This window comes from Ceratotherium simum, chromosome 27, assembly GCF_057802395.1.
Source record: "Ceratotherium simum simum isolate JZ-2026a chromosome 27, ASM5780239v1, whole genome shotgun sequence".
NCBI classification, from domain to species: domain Eukaryota; kingdom Metazoa; phylum Chordata; class Mammalia; order Perissodactyla; family Rhinocerotidae; genus Ceratotherium; species Ceratotherium simum.
The window spans coordinates 2,512,058-2,532,800 of NC_141926.1; the positions used below are offsets into that span (position 1 = coordinate 2,512,058).

General features: G+C 55.6%; 1 protein-coding gene across 1 annotated transcript; it reads right to left on the reverse strand.

Moving 5' to 3' along the window:
* Positions 1 to 10,004: 10,004 nt before the first annotated feature.
* LRRC3 (leucine rich repeat containing 3) lies at positions 10,005 to 15,621 on the reverse strand. The gene is made up of 2 exons (XM_004429654.3): positions 15,490 to 15,621; positions 10,005 to 14,727 (listed from the first exon to the last, which is right to left on the reverse strand). Exon 2 carries the CDS (start codon positions 14,569 to 14,571, stop codon positions 13,798 to 13,800), a length of 774 nt encoding a protein of 257 aa, XP_004429711.3. The 5' UTR covers positions 14,572 to 14,727; positions 15,490 to 15,621; the 3' UTR covers positions 10,005 to 13,797.
* Between the last annotated feature and the right edge of the window lie 5,122 nt (positions 15,622 to 20,743).

Genomic DNA, 20,743 nt, shown 5'->3' on the forward strand with positions numbered 1-20,743 from the left:
CAGGAAGGCCCCACACTTGGTTTAATGCTCTGCTATTTCTGTCTCGAAATTCTCAGTGATTTTTGCCCAAGATCACACAGCCAGGCCATAGTGGCAGCTCCAGCCAGCCGGAGCCCTGCTCCCATGGTCAGTTCCACGTGAGAACTGAGTAGGCCCCCGCCCCAGGAAGGAAGCCTGAGCTGAGCCTGCTCCTCCTCAGTCCAGACCAGATCTGGGATGTCAAGACTATAACCAGGGCCCTCCTGATTTCCAAAACCTGAGATTTTTCTAGAGCCTCCTTCAGGTTCTGGGAGTCTGGGGCCAGGCCAGGGGACCTGTGTGAGAGAGAAGTCCCAGGGCTAGGATGTCCCCGGCCGTGCAACACTCCCCACCCCTCCCGGCCCTATGCATACACTCAGTATTTTGGAGAATGAGGATGTGCCCCTCCCTCCAAGTCAGGCCCCGCTGCAGCAGCACCCCCGTCCCTACTGGACCCACACATCCCTGCTGTCGCTGTCCCTAAGGCCTGGCCATGTCCGTGCCCTGGGCAGCCGGGGGCCCACATATGTCTGGTCCTGCTGGGTTATAGTGACAGCCCTGTATCTGCTGGTCCAGGGAGGGTGGGCCGAGGGTGCCAGATCGAAGTGCAGGATCCCCAGTTAAATTTGAACTGCAGATAAACAATGAATGCTTTATATGTGTATACACCCCAAACATTGCATAGAACATATACTAAAGGAGTGTTTGTTGTTTATCTGAAATTCAGATTCAAGTGGGTGTCTGTATTTTGATTTGTTCCATCTGCCCACCGTCCCCGAAAGGGACAAGCCACACCTCTTGGGGCCTGCTGGGGGTGTTCTGATTTTAACTGGGATTTGAGGCAGGGCCTGAGCAGCCCATAAGAAGAGGGACAAAAGGAGAATCATGGGCCCAGGGTGGCCTGTGGTGAGGCAGCCTTGGAACAGGCTGAGGGGCAGTGGCCTGTCATCTCAGGGCTCATTCTACAGGAGGACCCCCAGAAGTGCCCCCAGAGGCAGGGCACCCACACAGGAGAGGGGGCTGCCCAGGCCAGGAGCCCTGCGGGGGCCTCTGAGACCCCAGCCTCCATACCTGGGATGGTCAATTTTAATGTGTCAGCTTGGAGGGAGTGTCTGGCTGAGATGGACACGAATCGGTGGGCTCTGGGAAGAGCAGATCACCCTCCACGAGGTGGGGCCCTCACCCAATCAGCTAAGGCCTGAATGGAACAAAAGACTGGCCACCCAAGGAGGGGGCTTCTCTGGCAGACTGCCTTCAGACTGGAACTGCTCCTCGGCTCTCCTGGGTCACCCCAACGCCGCCACCCTGCAGATACAGGCTCACCAGCCTCCACAATCGCCTGAGCCAACTCCTCATAATCAATCTCTCTCTACACACATGCAGCTGGTGCTGTTCTCGGGAGAGCCCTAACGGACACAGCGTGCAAACTGGCCCAGGCACTCAGGAGTCAGGGTGTCTCGTGTTAGTCCCACCTGCCACTTCCCAATCGCCGACCTCAGTTTACCCACGGGGAATGGGTGAGCTGGGCGCTGGTCCACGCTCCCCAAGCACCCATCCTACACAGCGTCTCCCCCTGGGGTGACCCGGTCGTCCGCCGGCTTCCTCTCTGCCCTGTGGGTGTCGCTGCAGTGTCTGGCTCACCACTGGGGGGCTGGCGCTCCGAGAGGAAGGAGGCGGCCGGCGTCCGCGCCAGCGCAGCAGCACACACAGAGGGAGCGACCGCGTCCCTGCCCAGGACTTCGTCGAGGATCAAACGGTGCCACCAGGTCCTTAGCACAATATCCGATCTCTGTTCCACAGGATGGGAACAAAAACCCATAAATCAAGATTTGTTTAAATTATGAATGTGAACAAGAGGGGAAATGTAGACATTAAAATATTCACATCCTCCTAGCAAGCTCCTCTGGTTTGCCCTGTGGATAAACACTCGCGAGGCAGCCTGTGGTTTCGTGTGAATTTGCATACGGTTTGACGTGGCCACATTTTTGTCATTTTGACGGCCGTGTTGTGCTTCCTGGTGGCGCAGCTCCGGAGGTTACTGAGCCGGTCAGCTTTTGTTAATCCACAGGAATTCAACAGTCTCGACTGTGATAAATAACACTGTAAGAACATCTGTGTGCAAACTGCACTTTTCATTTGGGGTGATTTTTTCGAGGTCGTGATTTCCTGGAGAAATACTCTCCACGGCAGTTTTTGCATCCACTCCCTACTTCCAAGGCTCCCTGCTGGAACCCCGAAAAAGGGGAAGGACAACAGCCTTGCGGAAATCACCTCTTCCATCACCCTGCCAGGATGGGTGGGGCTCGACCTAGTTCAAAATCTGCCAGGGCTTCTTTTCACCGTGGTCATCGCTCCTGGCATCGTGGTTGTTGGACTTTTCCTGTAGGCACCCCCAACCTCGCCCCGCCGACGCGCCCCGCCCTCTGCCACACACACACGCAGGTGTGCATGCACACACACATGCATACACTCTCCACATTTGCACGTGCCTGTGCGCACACATGCACACACATGTACACATCTTCCAATTCCTTCCTGCCAGGGGCTGTATCTTGGGCAGTTGGCACCCTCCCCCAGGTCTGGCTCACAGCTGGAGCTCAGTGCTGGCTGATACCTGCCAGTGGCAACTGCTGCCTGCTCACGCTTGAGTGCCCACTATGTGCCAGCCGCTTTGCTGGGCCTGGGGACACACACATGACCATACAGTCCTGGCCACACTTAAACCTTTCGGTGGCTAAAACCCAAATTCCTCACAGCGACCCCGAGGCCCTGTAGGACCGCCTGGCTGTCCTCCCCTCTCCCGTCACAGGCCAGCTCCCTCCTCCCTCAGGCTGGACTCCACCCCACCCCCACCTGCCTCCACACCTGCTCTTCTCCAGGCTGACACTCCCTTGTCCTTCTCAGCTCTGTGTCACCCCTCAGGCTCTTCCTGAATCACATCACAAGAAACCGAGAAACGCCACCCCACCCTGCACTCCATGGCACACAAAACACTCCCTTCTCTCTCACATCAACGGGTTAGTTTATGTACAGCATTTACAGAACTTTAGAAGATCGTGCTTAGTAACTCGTTTGTATCTGGCCTGGAACTTTGGTGCAGGTTCTCCTCGTGCTGCCAGCCTTCCCCACGGTGCACGTGCTCCAGGCGCTCCCGGCCTCCCCCACGGTGCACGTGCTCCAGGCGCTCCCGGCCTCCCCCACGGTGCACGTGCTCCAGGCTCCCAGCCTCCCCCATGGTGCTCCAGGTCTACATGCTGTGTAGACACAGTCCAGCAGGAGTGTAAAGTGCACAGTTTTCCAGTGAGACTGAGAGGGGTTCACCCCCTGGTTCTTCCATTTACTGTTTGAACTTGAGCAAATTACCCTGAACCTTGCTTCCCTGAGGTCCCCTCAGGTCTAAAATAGAGAGAAGAGCCCTCCTCCCTTGGGCTACGGCAAGGATTACGTGATATGAATATCATGCGGCCCAGAGCACAGGTCCCGGATGCAGAGTGGACAGCAGCACCCCGGGCTCCTCATCACGTATCTGCTCAGCTGTGTTTTCTTACTTAGGACCCCGTCTGAAGGAAAAGGACAGGCCTGCCCTACTTTTGAACATGGATTCATTTATTTAAACCACACACTCGCAAATCAAAACTAGCAATAGCACTGAATGCCCAAGGAGGGTTTCCTCACCAAGGGAAGGATGGTTTAATGTTAAGAGAGTCCTTACAATAACTTGTTAGGTCAGGGGCGTGTGAGCCGGCGTGGAGTAAACGAAAGGGCATCTCAGCCAGGCTGTGGTTGTTTTCATTACTCTGAAGTATTGCTTTCAATTTCGTGCAGGGCTCCGATCTTGGTTTAATTTTATTTTGATTTAATTTATTTAATTTTATTCGATTAAAATGCACAGATCTTAAGTGCTCTGCTCAGTAAGTTTTGCCAATTGAATACATCCCTACAACCGTACTCCAAACTAGGCCTAGAGCATTTCTCCCCCAAAAGTCCCCTTGTGCCACGTCCCCATCAATCCCCACCCACCACCACCTGCTTTCTGTCCTGGGCATTTTGTCTGTCTTTGAATTCCCTTCGATGGAACCAGACAGCACACTCTTGTGTCTGCCTCTCTCACTCAGGTCACTGTTTCTGAGATTCATCCATGTCATCCCATGCATCTGCAGTTTGCTCATTTTCATTGCGGGTTTTTATTGTTTGTTTTTATTGCTTCATCCCATCATTTGTTTATCCATTCTCCTATTGATCGACTTTTGGGTTCTTTCCCATTTGGGGCTGCTACAAACATCATTGAATGTTTTTGTGTGGACACGTGTTTTTATTTCTCTTGGCACATGTCTACGAGCAGAACTGCTAGGTCATAGGGTTTATAACAAACTACCAAATAGTTCTCCAAAGGGGGCACATCTTCATGTCCTTAATTCTCATAATAACAAAGACAGCTTTCAGACCAACAGGTAGCAATATATTTACCATGAAACCCTTGAGCCCTCAGATTATAATCAGGGAGGCACCCAGTGGCCTGGTGGCCCACCGTTCATGGACCGAAGTCCAGGCAGTTCTGGCCTTGGCAGTGAGAGCAAAGGACACAGTAAGAGACGTGGTATGAGAAAGAGAAGACACACAGTGATGCCTTGCAGATGATCTGTTTGCCAGATGGAGAAGCACAGAGGGTCAGTGAGAAACCTACTAGAAACTGGAAACTAATAAGAGAAACCTCAACTAAACTGGAGTCAAGAAGGCCTGGAGGGGAGCTCTCACCCCCATCACACGTGGTCAATTGCACCAAACAGGAAGAGACTTACTCTTACATCTAAGACAGGAAGTACAACTACGTTACTACTTAAGAAAGATTTCTCTCTGCACCTAGCAACAGCCCAGCCAATCAGAGACACTACAGGTCAGCCAATGAGAAATGCCACAGCCCAGCCAATGAGAAACACCACAGCTCAGCAAATGAGGAGCTGTTGCTGCCCTGAACTGTTACTCTCCCCCAATGGACTTTCCTTTAGAGCAGCCCCGCCCTCTCCCCCTTTTCTCTATAAAAGCAGCTCCCATCTTTTGTTCCCTGGATTTGCTCTCTGGTTCCCCAGAGCATGCACATCCTGAATTGCAATTCTTTTGGCTGTTCCAGAATAAACTCATTTTGAGATAAAATAACAGGCAAATTTGCTTTTTCTTTTTTTGTGTGTGAGGAGATCAGCCCTGTGCTAACATCTGCCAATCCTCCTCTTTTTTTTTGCTGAGGAAGACTGGCCCTGGGCTAACATCCGTCCCCATCTTCCTCCACTTTATATGGGACGCTGCCACAGCATGGCTTGCCAAGCAGTGCATCAGTGCACGCCCAGGATCCGAACCAGCGAACCCTGGGCCACCGCAGGGGAGCATGCGCACTTAACCGCTTGCGCCATGGGGCCGGCCCCGCGAATTTGCTTTTTAAGTTGACAAAACAGTAAAAGAGTTTTGTGAATTCCCTTGACCAATAAACGCATATAAGGGGATCCAAGCCCGACCATCCTGCCTCATTTCCGTGGAGGGAGGACAGCAGAGTCCAGACAGAGAAGCACCACCTGCGGTGGCCACAAAGCAGCAGCTAGGGCCCCATGTGTCAGTTTCCTGTGGTCACTGTAACAAATTATTACACACATAGTGGCTTAAAACAACAGAAATGTATTCTCTCACAGTTCTGGAGGTCAGAAGTCCCACCCGGGCCTCACTGGGCCAAATTCAAGTTGCTGGCAGGGCTGGTTCCTCCTGGAGGCTCCAGGGGAGTATCTGTTTCTCACCTTTTCCAGCTACTAGAGGCTCCCACATTCCTTGCTCATGGCCCCTCCTCCATCTTCAAAGCCAGCAATGGGTGGTCACGTCTTGATCATGCTGCCCTCTCTCTGGCTCTCTCTCTCCTGCCTCCCTCTTCCACCTATAACAACCCGGATGGCTGCATTGGGCCCACCTGGATAATCTAGGATAACATCCCTTCCCCAAGGTCAGCTGATTAGCTACCGTAATTCCCCTTTGCTAGGGAGCCTGACGTATTCGCAGGCTCTGGGGACTAGATATTAAATTACACTAAAATTAAAAAATTCAATGTGGTATTGGCATAATTCTGAAAAGTTAAAGTTACAGATGTTGGAAATGAAAAGATTCTAGAATAGAATTTTTTTTTCTACTGAGGGGGAACTTTCTAAAGGTAAAAACAATGGAAATAAATGAAATAGAAGTAAATGAAATAAATGTAAAGGGAAGAGATGTAAGTGTGTATGTGTATATGTGTATACTGTTATGTACTTGTATGTATACATGTATATAGTATACACATGTATAGAGTGTTATGTATTTGTAGAATATATAATGTTACATTTTTAAAAAATATAAATAAGTAAAGCTGAAATACCAGCACCAGTTAATGAAGCTGTTGGCACACCCAGGGCTTGATTCGTTCAAATGCTCAGTAATTGGGGTCCGAAGGAATGACAAACTAAAACAGATACGACGCGCCCTGGGAACAGGAGCGAAGGGCATGGGCAAACATTCACAGCAGAAGAAATTCAAACGGTGGAAAACAGACTTAAATTCTGATGAGGTACACCCACAGGTCATCAGCAAATGTCACGATGACAGGTGTTCCCGGGCCAGCTGCAGTGACCAGGACCTGCCCGGGTCTTTCTCGTGGGAATGTTAACCAATTAAAATCAGAACGAAGCCATTCCTCTCTGTTTACAACAGTGATCCAAGTTACTGGCTTGGAAAACTTCAGTCTTAGTGTCTTAATTATTGTGACGTCCAGATTGACAGGCTCTGATTCGAAGGTGACTTCTTCGCTGGGGCAAAGACAGGAGGTTTGGGGTCCATTCCAAGCCCTTGATCCAGTGACTCCCGCGAGCGGCTACGCAGAGACCACAAAGCACCAGGGAGCCTGGCGGGGAACTGGGTCCGACTGACCACACCCAGGGCCACCCTCTGGTCAGCACCACCAACACCACTAACCTTGGGTGGCGACCGCCCCTCAGAGAGACTGCAGGACCCAGCCCTGCTGGCCAAGCCCAACCCACCCTGGCTGGTGCCCAGAAGTTGGCACAGAGGGAGTGCCAGCTGAGTGCGAGACAGCGGGGGTGCTGAGGGCTCTAGGGGGCAGGAGAGTGGGTGACCCTCCAAGAGAGCCACCTCCAGCTCTCCTGTGGGGATGGTGGGGCAGCACCTCGGAGCTGTGCCAGGGGGCCTGGGCTGGGCACAGGCCGCCAGCCTGGCCCTAGATGCCCACACTGCTCACGGGCATGGACAACAGGCCCCTCGGGAAGTCCAGCACAGAGGTGACTGCTGCTCAGAGACGCCTCTTGGGCCTCGTCACTGACCTTCCAAGAGTCTGAGTGTGTGTGTGGCGGGGGGCCGGGGTGAAGAGGAGGAGGGGCGGCAGAGGAACCATACAACGATTCTCATCGGGTTCCCTGCCCCCCAGCTGGTGGGCGCTGGGGGTCAGTGTGGTTTGATGCAACAAGAGACTTTCAACAACCAGGTGACCGGATGACAACTCGGTCTCTGGGCTCTGCCCTGGGAGCTACACTGCCACAGTCACAAGTTGGGGGAATGTGCAGTCATCCTGTCTTTAAATAAATGCACTCTCCTTCCTTCAGGATTTTCTTTGTATCTTAACTGCTCCAACGTCATGCTCAGTGGCTGAGGCTTCATGGACGGCCGCTGGACGTCTGTCTGCCATCCACTGCTGCCCAGCAGCCTGGTCACACCCCAGATGGGCATTCACCAGTTCACATGACCTTGGGTAGGTCATCTAACCTCTCTGTGCCTCAGTTTCCCCATCTGTAAGGGCTGGCCTCTAACATCACCTCCGGAATAGGCTCCTGGCCTGGTGGCCACTCTCCATATACTCCCTGGCTGTTTCTCCCTCCGCTGCCTCAGTGGCCCTTCCTTTGAAAGCTCCCTCCTCTCCAGGAGCAGTTGGGTTCGCAGGGGAGATCAGCCTAGCGGGCTTGTCGCTCTGAGACGCTATCTCAGCACCTCCCTTCGCACAGAGCGCCAGACAGGCGCATGGCTGCCTCGGATAGCCAACATGGCCAGCAGGACCTGGTGGCCGGGCCTGGCAGCCAACCTGCGCCCACTCCCGGCAGTGAGGTTGCCATGGTTACAGATGCAGACCCCGAGGCATGCAGCTCCCAGCGTTCGAATCCCTGCTCCTGGCCAGGTGCGGCTGCTGCAGGGACAGGACTTCAACCCTGGGCTCCGCTCTACCTCACCCGCTGGCCGTTCAATCTGGTGCTAAACTGAGGACTCGCTTCTTTGTTTTGACAACACTCCAGGGCCCGCGTTTCCCGCAGTGAGAATTTCCAGGCCTGGGCGTCAGAAGGCCCGGATTCCAGCCCAGCTCTGCCCCAAACAAGCCAGCTCCTGAGTTCGTCATTTCTCCCCTCTGGATCTTGGAAGCTCGGGTTTCTCATCTGAAAATAGAAATATTTCCGACCCAACCACGCCAGGCCGCTGTGAAAATTAGCTGAGCACCCTCGTGAGCAAGCCTGGCCCGTGGTGTTGCTAGCCACGGGATTTCGTGGCTGCTGCCCCTTTCCTGGTGGGCGGCGTGCCCTGGGCCCACCCGGAGGCCTGAGAGCTGGCTTCCCTGCCCAGTTCCCACAGGATGTACAGCTTGGCCGCCGCTGAGCCTGGAGTCTCGTCCCTGTCCTCAGCCCGCGCCTTCCACATGCAGCTCACCCTCCGGCCCACCCTCACCGCCTCTGGGCCCGGGCTCCCATCCAGAGGCCCTTCCTCAAAGCTGTCCAAAGCACTTGCCCCCTGAAGAGCCTTCCTTTCCGACGGTCACTTCCTCCTGATCCCAACCCCACACCCAGCCTGGCGCACGGGGAACCCCCGCACATCTGCCCTGGAGTCCCGGGGTCAGGGGATCGGCAAGGCTCTCCCTCTCTCTCCAGCTTGGGGTGGGTGAGGCTGAGAGGGGCCCTGAGTCCTCCCCGGGCAGGGGGAGAAGTGATGAGTGAGTGTGTGTACACATGTGGGAACACCTGTCAGCAGGGGGTGTGTGCGAGTGTGCAGTGCATGGCCCCGTGTGAGCGTGTATGTGCACGTGAGCATGTGAATGTGTGCAACTACGTACGTGCATGGGTTTGCCTGGTGTGTATGCGTAGTGAAAGTATGTGTGTGCGTGTTTGTGAGCCCGTGAGTACACATGTATGAGTATGTGTGTGCGTGCACGTGTGTACAGGACTGTGCGTGTGAACTTGCTTGCACAGTGTATGTGTGTAGTGGACCGCGTGTGCGAGCCCTGGGAAGGCAAGCAGGAGTCGCTGCAGGTGAAGAGGCCTCCCCTCCCCCACCCCGGGAGCTGAGGGGCAGGGCGGGCTCCGAGAGCAGGGGGGAGCACCCAGGCCATCCCGGAGGACACACGTGACCTGGCCAGGCAGCAGGGAGCAGCAGACGGGCAGGGAGCAGCAGACAGGCAGGGAGCAGCAGGCACCTGGGACCCCAGAGCAGGCTGAGGCCTGGGGTGGGGCAGGGCTGTGGGGGACACCAGGCAGCCAGCGGAAGGCGAAGCAGGATGGTCTTGGCCCTTGGGAAGCACAGCTTGGGCTGGGCCTGGGGCCTCTGTGACCATGTGGAGACCCTGTCCTGACATGGGCACAGCACTTCACTACTGACGGTGGCGGTCTCAGGTGACCCTCACCCCAGACTGAAAGGTTGCCCCCAGCAGTGGGGCCGGAGAGCAGGGTCCCAGTTTTAGTGGTTGTCCGCAGCCTCAGTGTAAAGACTCCCCAGGGTCAGCCTCAAGCTGCCATCATGTCAACTGGCTCACAAAAGTCCTAACACTGTAGCAATCAGCCATCTCGAGCCAGTATGAGCCGGATCCAGCACCACCACCCCCTGCCCGGACCCAGCTCCTCCACGCCGTGGGGTCGCAGGTCGGGAGCTCCGCTGCACGGCCAGGGCTGCAGTGACGGAAGGGCGGTCTGGGCCGCGTGGAGCCGCAGAGATGCAGACAGCAGAATCCACTCCAGCTCATTTAAGCACAAAGAGGTTTATTGAGGGATCACAGTCAGTGGGGAGGACGGCAGAATCAGACTTGAGACCGAGCTTCCAGGAAAGACAACTCCAGAAACCGCCCCAGGCTCCTGCCCTGGCCGGGAGCTGCCACAAGTCCAGAACATTCCACCTCCACCACAGCGTGCACCAGCAGCCCTGCCTCCTCGCCACGTAAACTCAGTCCAGGATCAAAGTCTCGGGCAAACGCATCTGTCGAGAACCCGTTGCAAGGCAGCCCGGGGAGCTTGGGGCAGGAAGGCGAGCCAGCAGGGGCCGGGCCATGCACAGCGCCCACCCCAGGGGGTGCCCAGGGCCCTGTGCCACCTCTGCTGCTCAGAATTCCTCGGGTTCCTGCCCTGGCTTTGCTGACGCCCCAGGGGAGGAGCTGTCCAAGACGGCCTGGCCCACTCGGGACCCCCATCTGATGGCGAGTCCGCCTGCACATCTTAGAGCTCAATGTGAATGTAACCGGGCATCTGGGGGCCCCAAAGCCCAAAAGGGAAGGGAGGCTGAGGTATCAGGAGGCTGTGAGCACCGGCACCCCCTCCTAGGGGCAGGGGCAGGGGTGAGGCTCCGTCCCGTGAGGAGCATCCACAGTGAGGCCAAGGACCAAAGGAGCAGGAAGTCTCCGTGTGGCCGGGCAGGGAGATCCGGCTCTGAGGGGGCCCCATGAGCCCCTCACTGCCCCTCCTCTCCCCTCTGGCCCTGAGGTCTCCTTAGAAGCAAGACCCCTCCCACCAGCTCCCAGGGGAAGGAAGAGATACCTAGCCACCACCCCGAGCTGGGGTGGCTCCCGGGGCCAGTCTGCTTGTTCCTCCCCTCTGCCCCATGAGGAAACCCAAAGTCGCCCCGCCCTAACCCCCAGACCCTGGGAAGTACGACCTCTCTGGTAAAAGGAGCTCTGCAGATGGGGTCAGGAGGGCATGCACAGTGAGCCCTCTGAGGGCCCCTGACCTGGACTGCAACGAGAGCCAGTGGTCACCCACATCCCACAAAGGTGAGACCCCACTGCCCCCCTACCGGGACGGGCCAACTGAGGCAACCCCTCTGTCAAGTCCCCACAACTGTCAACACTGGTCCCTCGATGGGGCTGGCTTGACCCCAGCCTCTGCAGGTTTAAGATGAGGTCAAAGGCCCATCGGTGGGGCAGGGGGCCGAGTCAGCCTGAGGACCCACAGGGGTGTGGAGGGGTCTGCACTCGCATATGGCAGCAAGGAACAGGGTGGGCCCAGGCAGGGCGTCATCTTAAGGGGTCCCTTAAGGGGAGGGGAGAGGAAGTTGGAGGAGGGAAAGAGGACGTGGGAAGAGGGGAGGGGGAAGGAGGGCTGCACCCTGGAAGAACCTAGGGCTCCGGGGAACCAGGGGTAGGAGCGCCCATGAGCAGGAACGAGCTTTGGGGTCCTGGAGTTGGGTGATCTTCCTTGGAGGGAGGTGCCCTCCCCCAGGATACTCCCCAAGGGATGAGTAGCCCAGGAGGGCCCAGCAGCCCCCGACTCTGGGCTCAGGATGAGAGGGAGCAGCCCCTCTGTGTGCTCTGGGGTCCTCGCCCACCTCCTCTTCCCAGCAGGGGCAGGGCAGGAGCCTGGCAGGCCAGCACTAAGGGGAAAGCAGGCAGTAGGCTGGGGGGCCAGCAAAGGAGTGGGGAGGGAGGGAGCCCCACCCACTCCCTGTGCACCCCCTGAAGAGCCATGCTGTGGTAGCATCCAGGCTCGAGGCTGATTCTGGCATAAGAGCAAAGGAAGAGTTCCCTGGCCGTAAGGAAGGGCCAGCCCCCCAAAGCGCTGAGGCCGTCTAGCCCCCATGGGACATGAGTGGCAGTAGCAGGACCCTGCCACTCCCACCTGGCCTTGGTCCACTCTCTTCCCCTGACCCAGGGTCACATCCGTCGGGACAAACCCACCGGGTAGCAAGCTTCTTGTGTGGTGGGACCCTCTCCCCGCTGTGTGCGCCCTGGGGTGGGTGGAGAAGCGGGACCCAAATCACCAAGGCGCCTGCGTCCTACTGGTCAGCCAGCAGCAGCGCTTACCTGCTCCGCGTGGCATTTGTCACGAGAGGGGACCCACACTAAGACTGGCTGCCTGGATTTAGTTCTCATGGAAAGGGGGCGGGGCCGCCAGTTTCCTGTGGACTGGCGTAATTCGGAGGGAGCGTGTGCCATGGGAGGCAGCAAGGTGGGCCTCGACAGCCGCGTCTGAGCCCCGCCTCCCACTCTGCACTTCTGGTCTGGGCGGCGGGCAGAGAAGTGCCTCTCTGTCCACGGTGCGCAGGCTGCGCACACCGGCCCCCGCCCCCTGCAAACGCAGGCATGGGGCGTCTGGGTGTGGGAGGGTACAGAAATATGCTGGTTGTTTTTTTTAACGCACCATAACTGAAAAAGCACAGCCCCCTTCGAACGAGCCTCTCGGGTCTCTGCTGCAACTGCTGAGTCTCCGAGTCAACTCGAGCACATGATCCCGTGTCCGCTCCCCACTTCAAGTCACATGAAGCTTTCCAAGTACCAACACCCCCTTTCTAATCCTTTCTAAGCATCTTTTGGGGGGGCTTCTATCTTTCACACCTTAAGTTCACAAGCAGTTTATCCCTATCTGCTTCCCTCCAAAAATACTTGAAGTAGTTTAAAATATAAACACTCATACAAAAAGATTTTTTTAGTAAAAAGTAAAATTGGAAAGACGGATCAGAGCTATATAGGTGGAGGTAACGTCTACCCTGAACTGGAAGTAATGGGGATAAGAAAACTGAGCGCTAACTTAGCTCTGAGATTCCTGGCAGCAAAGGTGAAGAGAGAGAAAGAGAGACAGAGAGCGAGAGAGTTCCCGTTGCTGGAGAGGAAGCACCCCGCTGACTGGCCTTGAAACACGGAGCCTCAGTCCTCCTGTCCTTGGAGCGCTCTTTAGGCAGCAGTGGGTGAAAGAACAAGGCACGTAGTGACCCAAGGTGACGGCCTTCCCACCAACGTGGCCCAGATGGCACGGCAGGAAGCGGGGCGGGGGCCGTGTTCGTCTGCCTGCTGACACTGCCCCGGGATGATCCACTCTGGACCTTTCTCAGGGTCCTCTCCAGGGTTTCTTGGTTTTTGGTTTGCGGGTTTTTTCCCTCCGACTGGACTGAAATTTTGGTACAAGCGTTACTCTTCGCAAACATTCTGAGAACAAACGGAGTTGTGCAAGGTTAGTATGAGGTGCGCCTCTCACGTGCTGCTCTCCAAACACCTGGTCTCTCTGACTTTGCTCTGGAGAGAGTTCTGTGGTCAAACGTGCTCAGGAAATACGAGGAAAACAAGGCATCTCTGTTCCAGAGTGTGGGATCACCCGTGCCTTCAACAGAGGACTTGCACCCCAGACCTCGGCAGGGGGCGCATGCGCTCCTGGGCACGAGCCCTTTCTTCTCTGAATGCCGTTCACGTGCTCTGGGCACCACACAAGACAGGCTCACAGAGTGGAAGGGACACAGAACTTCAGAACAGACAGCCTGGTTTAAGTCCCAGCTGGATCATTTCTTGCCTGTGTCATTGTGGGCAAGTCAGTCCACGTCCCTCAGCTCTGGTTTCCTCATTACCTGACCTGAAGGATATGGCAGTGACTAAACGCGATATGGGAAAATGCTCTGTCAGAGGGAAGCACTGCACAGAAGCAGCTGGGATGACCACCTCACCAGGGGGATCTCAGAAGCACGAGTCACTCGCCACCTGCTACCAGAGTGATGGGAGACAGGGGGGCTGTGGTCTGCTTGGGCCAGCGGGCACTAGGGCACGGGGCTGAGGGGGTCCTTGGACACGGTGGCGCTGGGCAGGGACTTGAGGTACTCCAGGTGCCTCCTGGCGTCCTCCTGGTTCTGGCGCACGTAGTACACGACATAGGTGATCACCATGGCGAACCAGCCGAACATGGTGACCAGCATGGCCACGTCGGTGGTCTTGTGGTGGATGCTGCAGAAGCTGACGCCAGAGTCGAGAGCCTGGATCAGCGGCTTCCCCACGTACTCCTCCTGCACCGAGGTGTGGCAGGCGATCTCGTCCACCGAGTCGGGGTCCAGCTTCAGCTCCCACAGGGCCTCCTGCAGGGCACACTCGCAGTGCAGGGGGTTGTGGGACAGGCGGATCTTGGCGCTGAGCTTGCCCAGGGCGTCCTTCGGGATCCTCCGGATGCGATTGTGAGACAGGTCCAGCAGCCGCAGGCCCCCGGCCAGGCCCGAGAAGGCAGCAGGGCCGATGGTCTCGATGGCGTTCTGAGACAAGTCCAGCTCTCTCAGCTGGCTCAGGTGCTGGAAAGCTCCGTTGGGGATGCGGGCAATTTTGTTGGCATCCAGCTTCAGGAGCACGGCGTCGGCCGGGATGTCCTTGGGGATCTCCTGCAGGCCCCTCGCACTGCAGTGGACGGCCACGGCCCCAGCGTGGTCAGGGCACTGGCAGCTCTGTGGGCAGGAGGCGCCCAAACGCAGGCAGAAGAGGAGGAGGAGGCAAGACCCTCCCGTGGGGACCGGCAGGGACGAGGGGCTCTGCTTGCCCATGGGGCCCATCCTGACTGTGCGTGGGGACAGACAGCACGTTCCTCTCGCTCAGGGCTACGGATCTCTGCTCTTCCCCGCTCCCTGGGCGCCGCTGTGCAACTGACCATCCAACAAAGACATAAACTCTCGTTCCTTACGTGCCAGGAAGACTGTTCTCTTTCAGCTCTGAAAGAGACAAGCAGCACTGTCCACTGTGGTCCAGCTGGGAACCCAGGCACACTTTGACTTTGGGGAGATGTCACCGGCAAACTGAAGCATCTGACCAGTGGGGGTCTCTGTAACTTATTTCCAGAGTCTCCCAATGCCACCCAGAAGAGCAAGGACAGGTCGTGCTGACCGCTGGCTGGGGGCAGGCTCGGAGCTAAGTGGTCCAGAACCCAGCCACCCAGCCCTGGACACACCCACTGCACACCCAGGGGACCGGGGCCTGGACAGTACGGGGGTGACGGCCGGAATGGGGTCCACCTCTCCGAGCTCCTCAGGGCTGGAAACCAGGAAGACGGGGCTGCAGGGTCAGACCCAATGGGCAAAGACTGGGAGCGGAGCAGGCTGCTGTCTCCGAGGAGGCTCAGCTGCGATCAGGAGCTGAGCACTTTGCTAATTTTGACAGCCCTTAAAAATTATAGTAATAAATAAAGCTCTTCTCCGGCGGCCCTAATAGGAACCACCACCCAGCAGCGGCACCGGGTCGGCGCCTTTTATCTCCATTATGTTTGAAAAAGAAGGAAAACGGGAAAAGAGAAAAGCCAAGCCCTGGGCGCGCGGCCCGCGCTGGGGCGTGGAGTGGCGGGGCCGCGCGTGGCCTGGCGGGCGGGGCTGAGACCCCGGGACCCAGGGACCCCCGAGACCCCCGAGACCCCGGGATTCGCGGGCGGGGGATGGACGGGGTCGGGGGTGTCCATGCTCCCGGGCGGGCGGTGGCTTTACCTGCAGGCCGAGTCCGGAGGCTGCTCTGAAAAAGGCACTGGCACACGCGGAGCCCGACCTGGAGCCACACCCGGGCGCGGCGGCGCCCCCGGAGCCTGCGCCCAGGTCCCCGGCTCGGCACGCGGCTCGGCCTCCGCTCCGCGGGGCGGGGCCTAGGAGAGCGGCGGGGCGGGGCGGGGAAGGGGCGGGGCCTGGACGGGGGCGGGGCTGGGACGAGGGGCGGGCCTGCCGAGGGCGGGGCGGGGCCTGTCGGGGGCAGGGCGGGGCCTGGGGAAGAGGCAGGGCCAGGATGACGCGAGGCCTGAAGGTGAGGGGCGGGGCCTGGGGCTAGGGGGAGGGGCGGGGCGGGGCCTGGATCAGGGACGAGGCCAGGATTACGCGGGGCAGGAGACTGAGGGGCGGGGCCTGGGCAGGGTCAAGGGCAGGGCGGGGCCAGGACGAGGCCTGGGCGTGCGGGGGAGGGGAGGGGGCCTGGGCGGGGCTGTAGAGGCAAGACGGGGGCGGGGCCTGGGGTTGGGGCGGGGCCTGTGAAAGTCGCCGGGCGGGGCTGGGGGGCGGGACTTTTAGACGGAGGGTGGGGTGTGGTTCTCGGAGGCTGTGGGTGAGGAGGGTGGGATGTAGTTCTCAGGGGCTGTGGGCGTGGTCTGCGGGCGGGACGGGGCTGTGAGGCCCCAGACCCCTGCCCCTGCCCCTGCCCCTGCCCCTGCCCCTGCCCGATGCCCGATGCCCGATGCCCGATGCCCGATGCCGACCCCTCCAGGCGCTGGGGAGATCCCTTGTTGGTGCGGGTGTCAGTGCGAAGCCCGTACTGTGAGTCCCTCACAGGCCCACTGCCAGCAGCCCCCAAAGCTGGTTAATGGGGTTGGCCTCTGCCCACCTTAGTCAGCTCCCACCCTTACTCCACCCCGTACCCTCCTGTGTCTTAGGGTCCATGCGTGGGCATCCCAAGGAGGGAAGGGAATGTGGGGGTGAGGGCATTTAAGTTGACCTGAGCCATCCCTAGGGCTTCTTAACAGTTTTATTGTGGTGTCATTGATGTATGATAAACCACATATTTAAATCTGATGCATTTTGATATTTGCATACACCCGTGAAACCATCATTACAATCAACGTAATAAATACCCCAAAGTTTCCCCCTTTGTCATCCCTCCCCTCTGTCCCCCATCACCAGGCAGGCACTGGTCCACGTGTCAGAGTGTTGTAGGGTTAGGGTCAGGATGTATTATCATTTTTATATGTTGTTGGATTATTTAGTAGAGATAGAGCTTCTGAGGTTATTTTTTTCCTTGACTGAATGTTGGTAGTTTGTGTCTCTCAAGGAATTGTCCACTTACCTATGTTGCTGAATTTATCAGCATAAAGTTGTTCATAATATCCTGCTATTATTCTTTAAATATAGAGTATGAAGTGACGTCGTCTCTCTCATTCCTGATATTGGTAATTTGTGTCTCTCTCTTTTCTTTTACTGATCAGTCAGGATAGAAGTTTATCAATTTTACTGATATTCTCAAAGAACCAGTTTTTGGTTTCATTGATTTCTCTATTTTTTCCCTTTTTGTTTTTTATTGACTTCCACTTTGATCTGTATTTTTTTCTTTTGCTTACATTGGATTTAATTTTCGATTCTTTTTCTGGTTTCCTAAGACAGAAGCTGAGCTCACTGATTTGAGACCTTTCTTCTCTAGTATAGGCATTTAGTGCTACACATTTCCCTCTAAAGTCCTGCTTTAGCTGCACCCCAGAAATTCTGATATGTTGTATTTTCATATTCATTAAGTTTAAAATACTTTTCAGGGCCGGCCCTGTGGCTTAGCGGTTAAGTGCGCGCGCTCCGCTACTGGCGGCCTGGGATCGGATCCCGGGCATGCACCGACACACAGCTTCTCCGGCCATGCTGAGGCCACGTCCCACATACAGCAACTAGAAGGATGTGCAACTATGACATACAACTATCTACTGGGGCTTTGGGGGAAAAAAAAGGAGCAGGATTGGCAATAGATGTTAGCTCAGAGCCAGTATTCCTCAGCAAAAAGAGGATGATTAGCGTGGATGTTAGCTCAGGGCTGATCTTCCTCACACACAGAAAAAAATACTTTTCAATTTGCCTTTTGTTTTCTTTTTTGACCCATGGGTTTAGAAGTGTGTTATTTAGTTTCCAGATATTTGGGGATTTTCCAGAGATTTTTCTGTTTTTGATTATTAATTTAAGCCCATTGTTGTCAGAGAACATACTCTGTACATTTTGGATCCTTTTAAGTTTATTGAGACTCATTTTATGGCCTGGAATATGGCCCGTGTTAGTAATTGTTATGTGTGCACTTAAATGTGTGTTCTACTGTTGCTCAGTGGAATGTTCTATAAATGTTGGTGAGGTCAAGTCTGCTGATGGTGCGATTCGAGTTCTATCTAGTTGCTAATTTTCTGTCTGTTGCTCTGTTAATTACCAAGAGAGGGTGTTGCAGTTTCCGACTATAATTGTAGATGTGTCTGTTTCTCCCTGCAGTTCTATCAGTTTTTGCTTTGTGCATTTTGAAACCCTATGTTCAGATATTATATCCTCTTGATTAATTGACTGCTTTATCATCATCAAATGGCCCTCCTTATCCCCACATTCTCTGCCCTGTCTGACATTAACATAGCCGCTCCAGCTTTCTCTTGAGTAGGTTAGTGTGAGAAGTCTTCCTCCATCCCTTTACTCCTAGCCTCCTGGGTCTTCATACTTAGTGTCCTTCAGGATTTCCATAGCACAAAAGTATCTTCCTTAATATATTTATTAACAAAGGGAAAAATAATAACTTTACAGTGGAGAAACCCAGCAGAAATCACCCTACCTATGTGACCAAGGTTAATATCATCAGTAATAAGACAGAGGGACATCATGTAGCCCTCAACACAACAGACTGGGAAAGACACAGCATCACTTCTCTGGTATTCTTGCCAAAAATGCACAGCCTCATCCCAACTGTGAGAATACCTCAGACACACCCAAAGTGAAAGACATTTTACAAAGTGACTGATGAGTACACTCCAAAAATGGAAAGATCACGAAAGACAAGAAAAGACTGAATCACTGTTACAGACTGGAAAAGACTGAGAAGAAATAACAACGAAATGCAACGTGGGACCCTGGAGTGGACAAGGAAGTTAGTGGGAAAACCGGTGCCCTTGAATACAGCCGGCAGTTTACGGTATAGTGTGTCACCCACGGCGCCGTCCTGGCTTTGACGGCTTGCCTTTAAAGGGGTGGTTGGTGTGTTGGCTCTAGTCTGTCTTCCTCGATTTCTTTCCCATGTCCCTGGCTCTGTTCCCTTGTCTTCTTTTCCTGCCTTGTTTTGGATTGAGTATTTTTTCAGTCCACTTTCTCTCCTTAGTTGACTCTGAGCTATAACTCTCTGCTGTGTTATTTCAGTGGCTGCTTCAGGGCGCGGTGGTGGCTGTCACTTCTCATCACAGTCTTCCGTCAGGTCACATTAGACCTCTTCACATGCAGCCTAAGAACCCCACAGCGGCGTGCCACACCCGCTCTGGGCCTGTGCTGTTGTCCTACAGTTTATGTCCACACGTGTAGGAACTCACAATACATGATTTCTGCTTTAAACAGTCAACTATGTTTTAAGGAGATTAAAATAATACAAGCCGTGAAGCTGCTGGTATGTTATTGTATGGTCAATTTAAGAGGTGCCAAAGGGGAGCCCAAAAATTGTGCAATATTTTTAATATTTAAATTAAACGAATTAACATGGTTACCACCAAAAACTGCCATGCAGATGCAAGTGAACCCGCAAACATTATACAGAGTAGGAGAGTCCATTCACTCAGAGCTCACACTGTATGGTTCTGTTTATGGAACGTTCAAGAACAGGCAACCCCCGAGGATGGTGGAGGCAGTGATGGGGATGGGGCACGAGGGGGCTCCTGGAGGCTGGGTGTTCTATATCTTGATCTGGGTGCTGGTAGTTAACATAAGTAACAAATCCATCAATCTGCTTGCACTGCAGATTTGTGCAGGTGACTGTGTGTGTGCTCCGCCTCAAAAAAAGAGAACAGTAATGTGCCGGACCAGTCTGCTCTTCACAGGTGATTACATGTGTTAATGACGTGCACCCTGGTGGGTGGATGGATCGATTGATCCATGCAGGGCGCTCATGGGAAGTTACGTGGCCAGTGTGTCTTCCCTGTCCTCACAGTTCCACGGCCCGCCTCACTAGATGATAGCGTCAGAGTTGCCACGGGAGGTTCTGGCCCCCCACCAGGCCCAGGCAGCAGGGCCCAGTGAGAGCCTGGCCCACTGTCCACTCTGGACTGTGAGCCTGTGCTCTCAGAAACACCAGGAACCTTCTAATGCCATCCTGGCCACCTGGTCTGACCACTGTAGCCGTTCTTCTGACTGTAATTGGGCTCTGCGCTGATTATCTCACCATTTATCCACCCAGCATCCCAGCTTCATGGCCCCAGGGATAAAATGCAGGGCTGCAGCTGGTTAATTGCTTCCCCACCAGGAAGGATATTTTGCTGGGCGCTGTCTGAGTGCATGTCTCTGGGGATTAGTGTGGAGGAGCAGAGCCTGGGCCAGGACGAAATCAGGCAGATGAATAAAACCTCCTGGTGAGGCGAGAACACTGCCCTCCCCACACAGAGAGACGGCAGGCGGCCTGGGACTGCCCTCCTTCTGGGCCATGCGCTGGCCACCTGCTCTCCCACCCTGCCCTTCCACAGGGCCCAGCCGCCCCAGCCTCCATGCTTGCCCGGGGTCCTGCCCTCACCCAGCCGCAGGGACCCTCAGACGGGACCCCAGCCTACCGGGCAGCATCGAGGGCAACCGGCTCACAGGCAGGGGCTGGAGCAGGACGAAGGGAAAGGACCCAGGGCAGCTGAAGGGAGCCGACTCACTGAATGGGAACCCCGCAGTGTGCCAAAGGGCCTCCATGGGACGATGGATGGCCTTGGCAAAATTATCCTCAGCAGCTTTGGCCAGACTGAGACTTCCTCCACGCTCCCAGAATTCCTGGTTCTCTCTACCTGATCTTGAAAAACCAACTGGAAAACCAAAAAGAAGGCCTGGCAGTGGTTCCCAGCAGGGGGCCTGAGCACCCCTGGAGCCCTTCCCCGAGGCCCCGTCAGAACCAAGCTGTCTCCACTCTCCTACGGGGAGCGGAGGGCCCGTCCATTGCCCAGGGAATTGGATGGCTGCCTTCACTGTATCTCGAGTTTCTCACGGGGATTTCCAGATCAGTCTCGTCCAGGTGCTCTCC

Coding starts and splice junctions, on each gene's coding strand:
- LRRC3 (XM_004429654.3), bottom strand. CDS start 14,571: ATGGGCCCCATGGGCAAGCAGAGCCCCTCGTCCCTGCCGGTCCCCACG.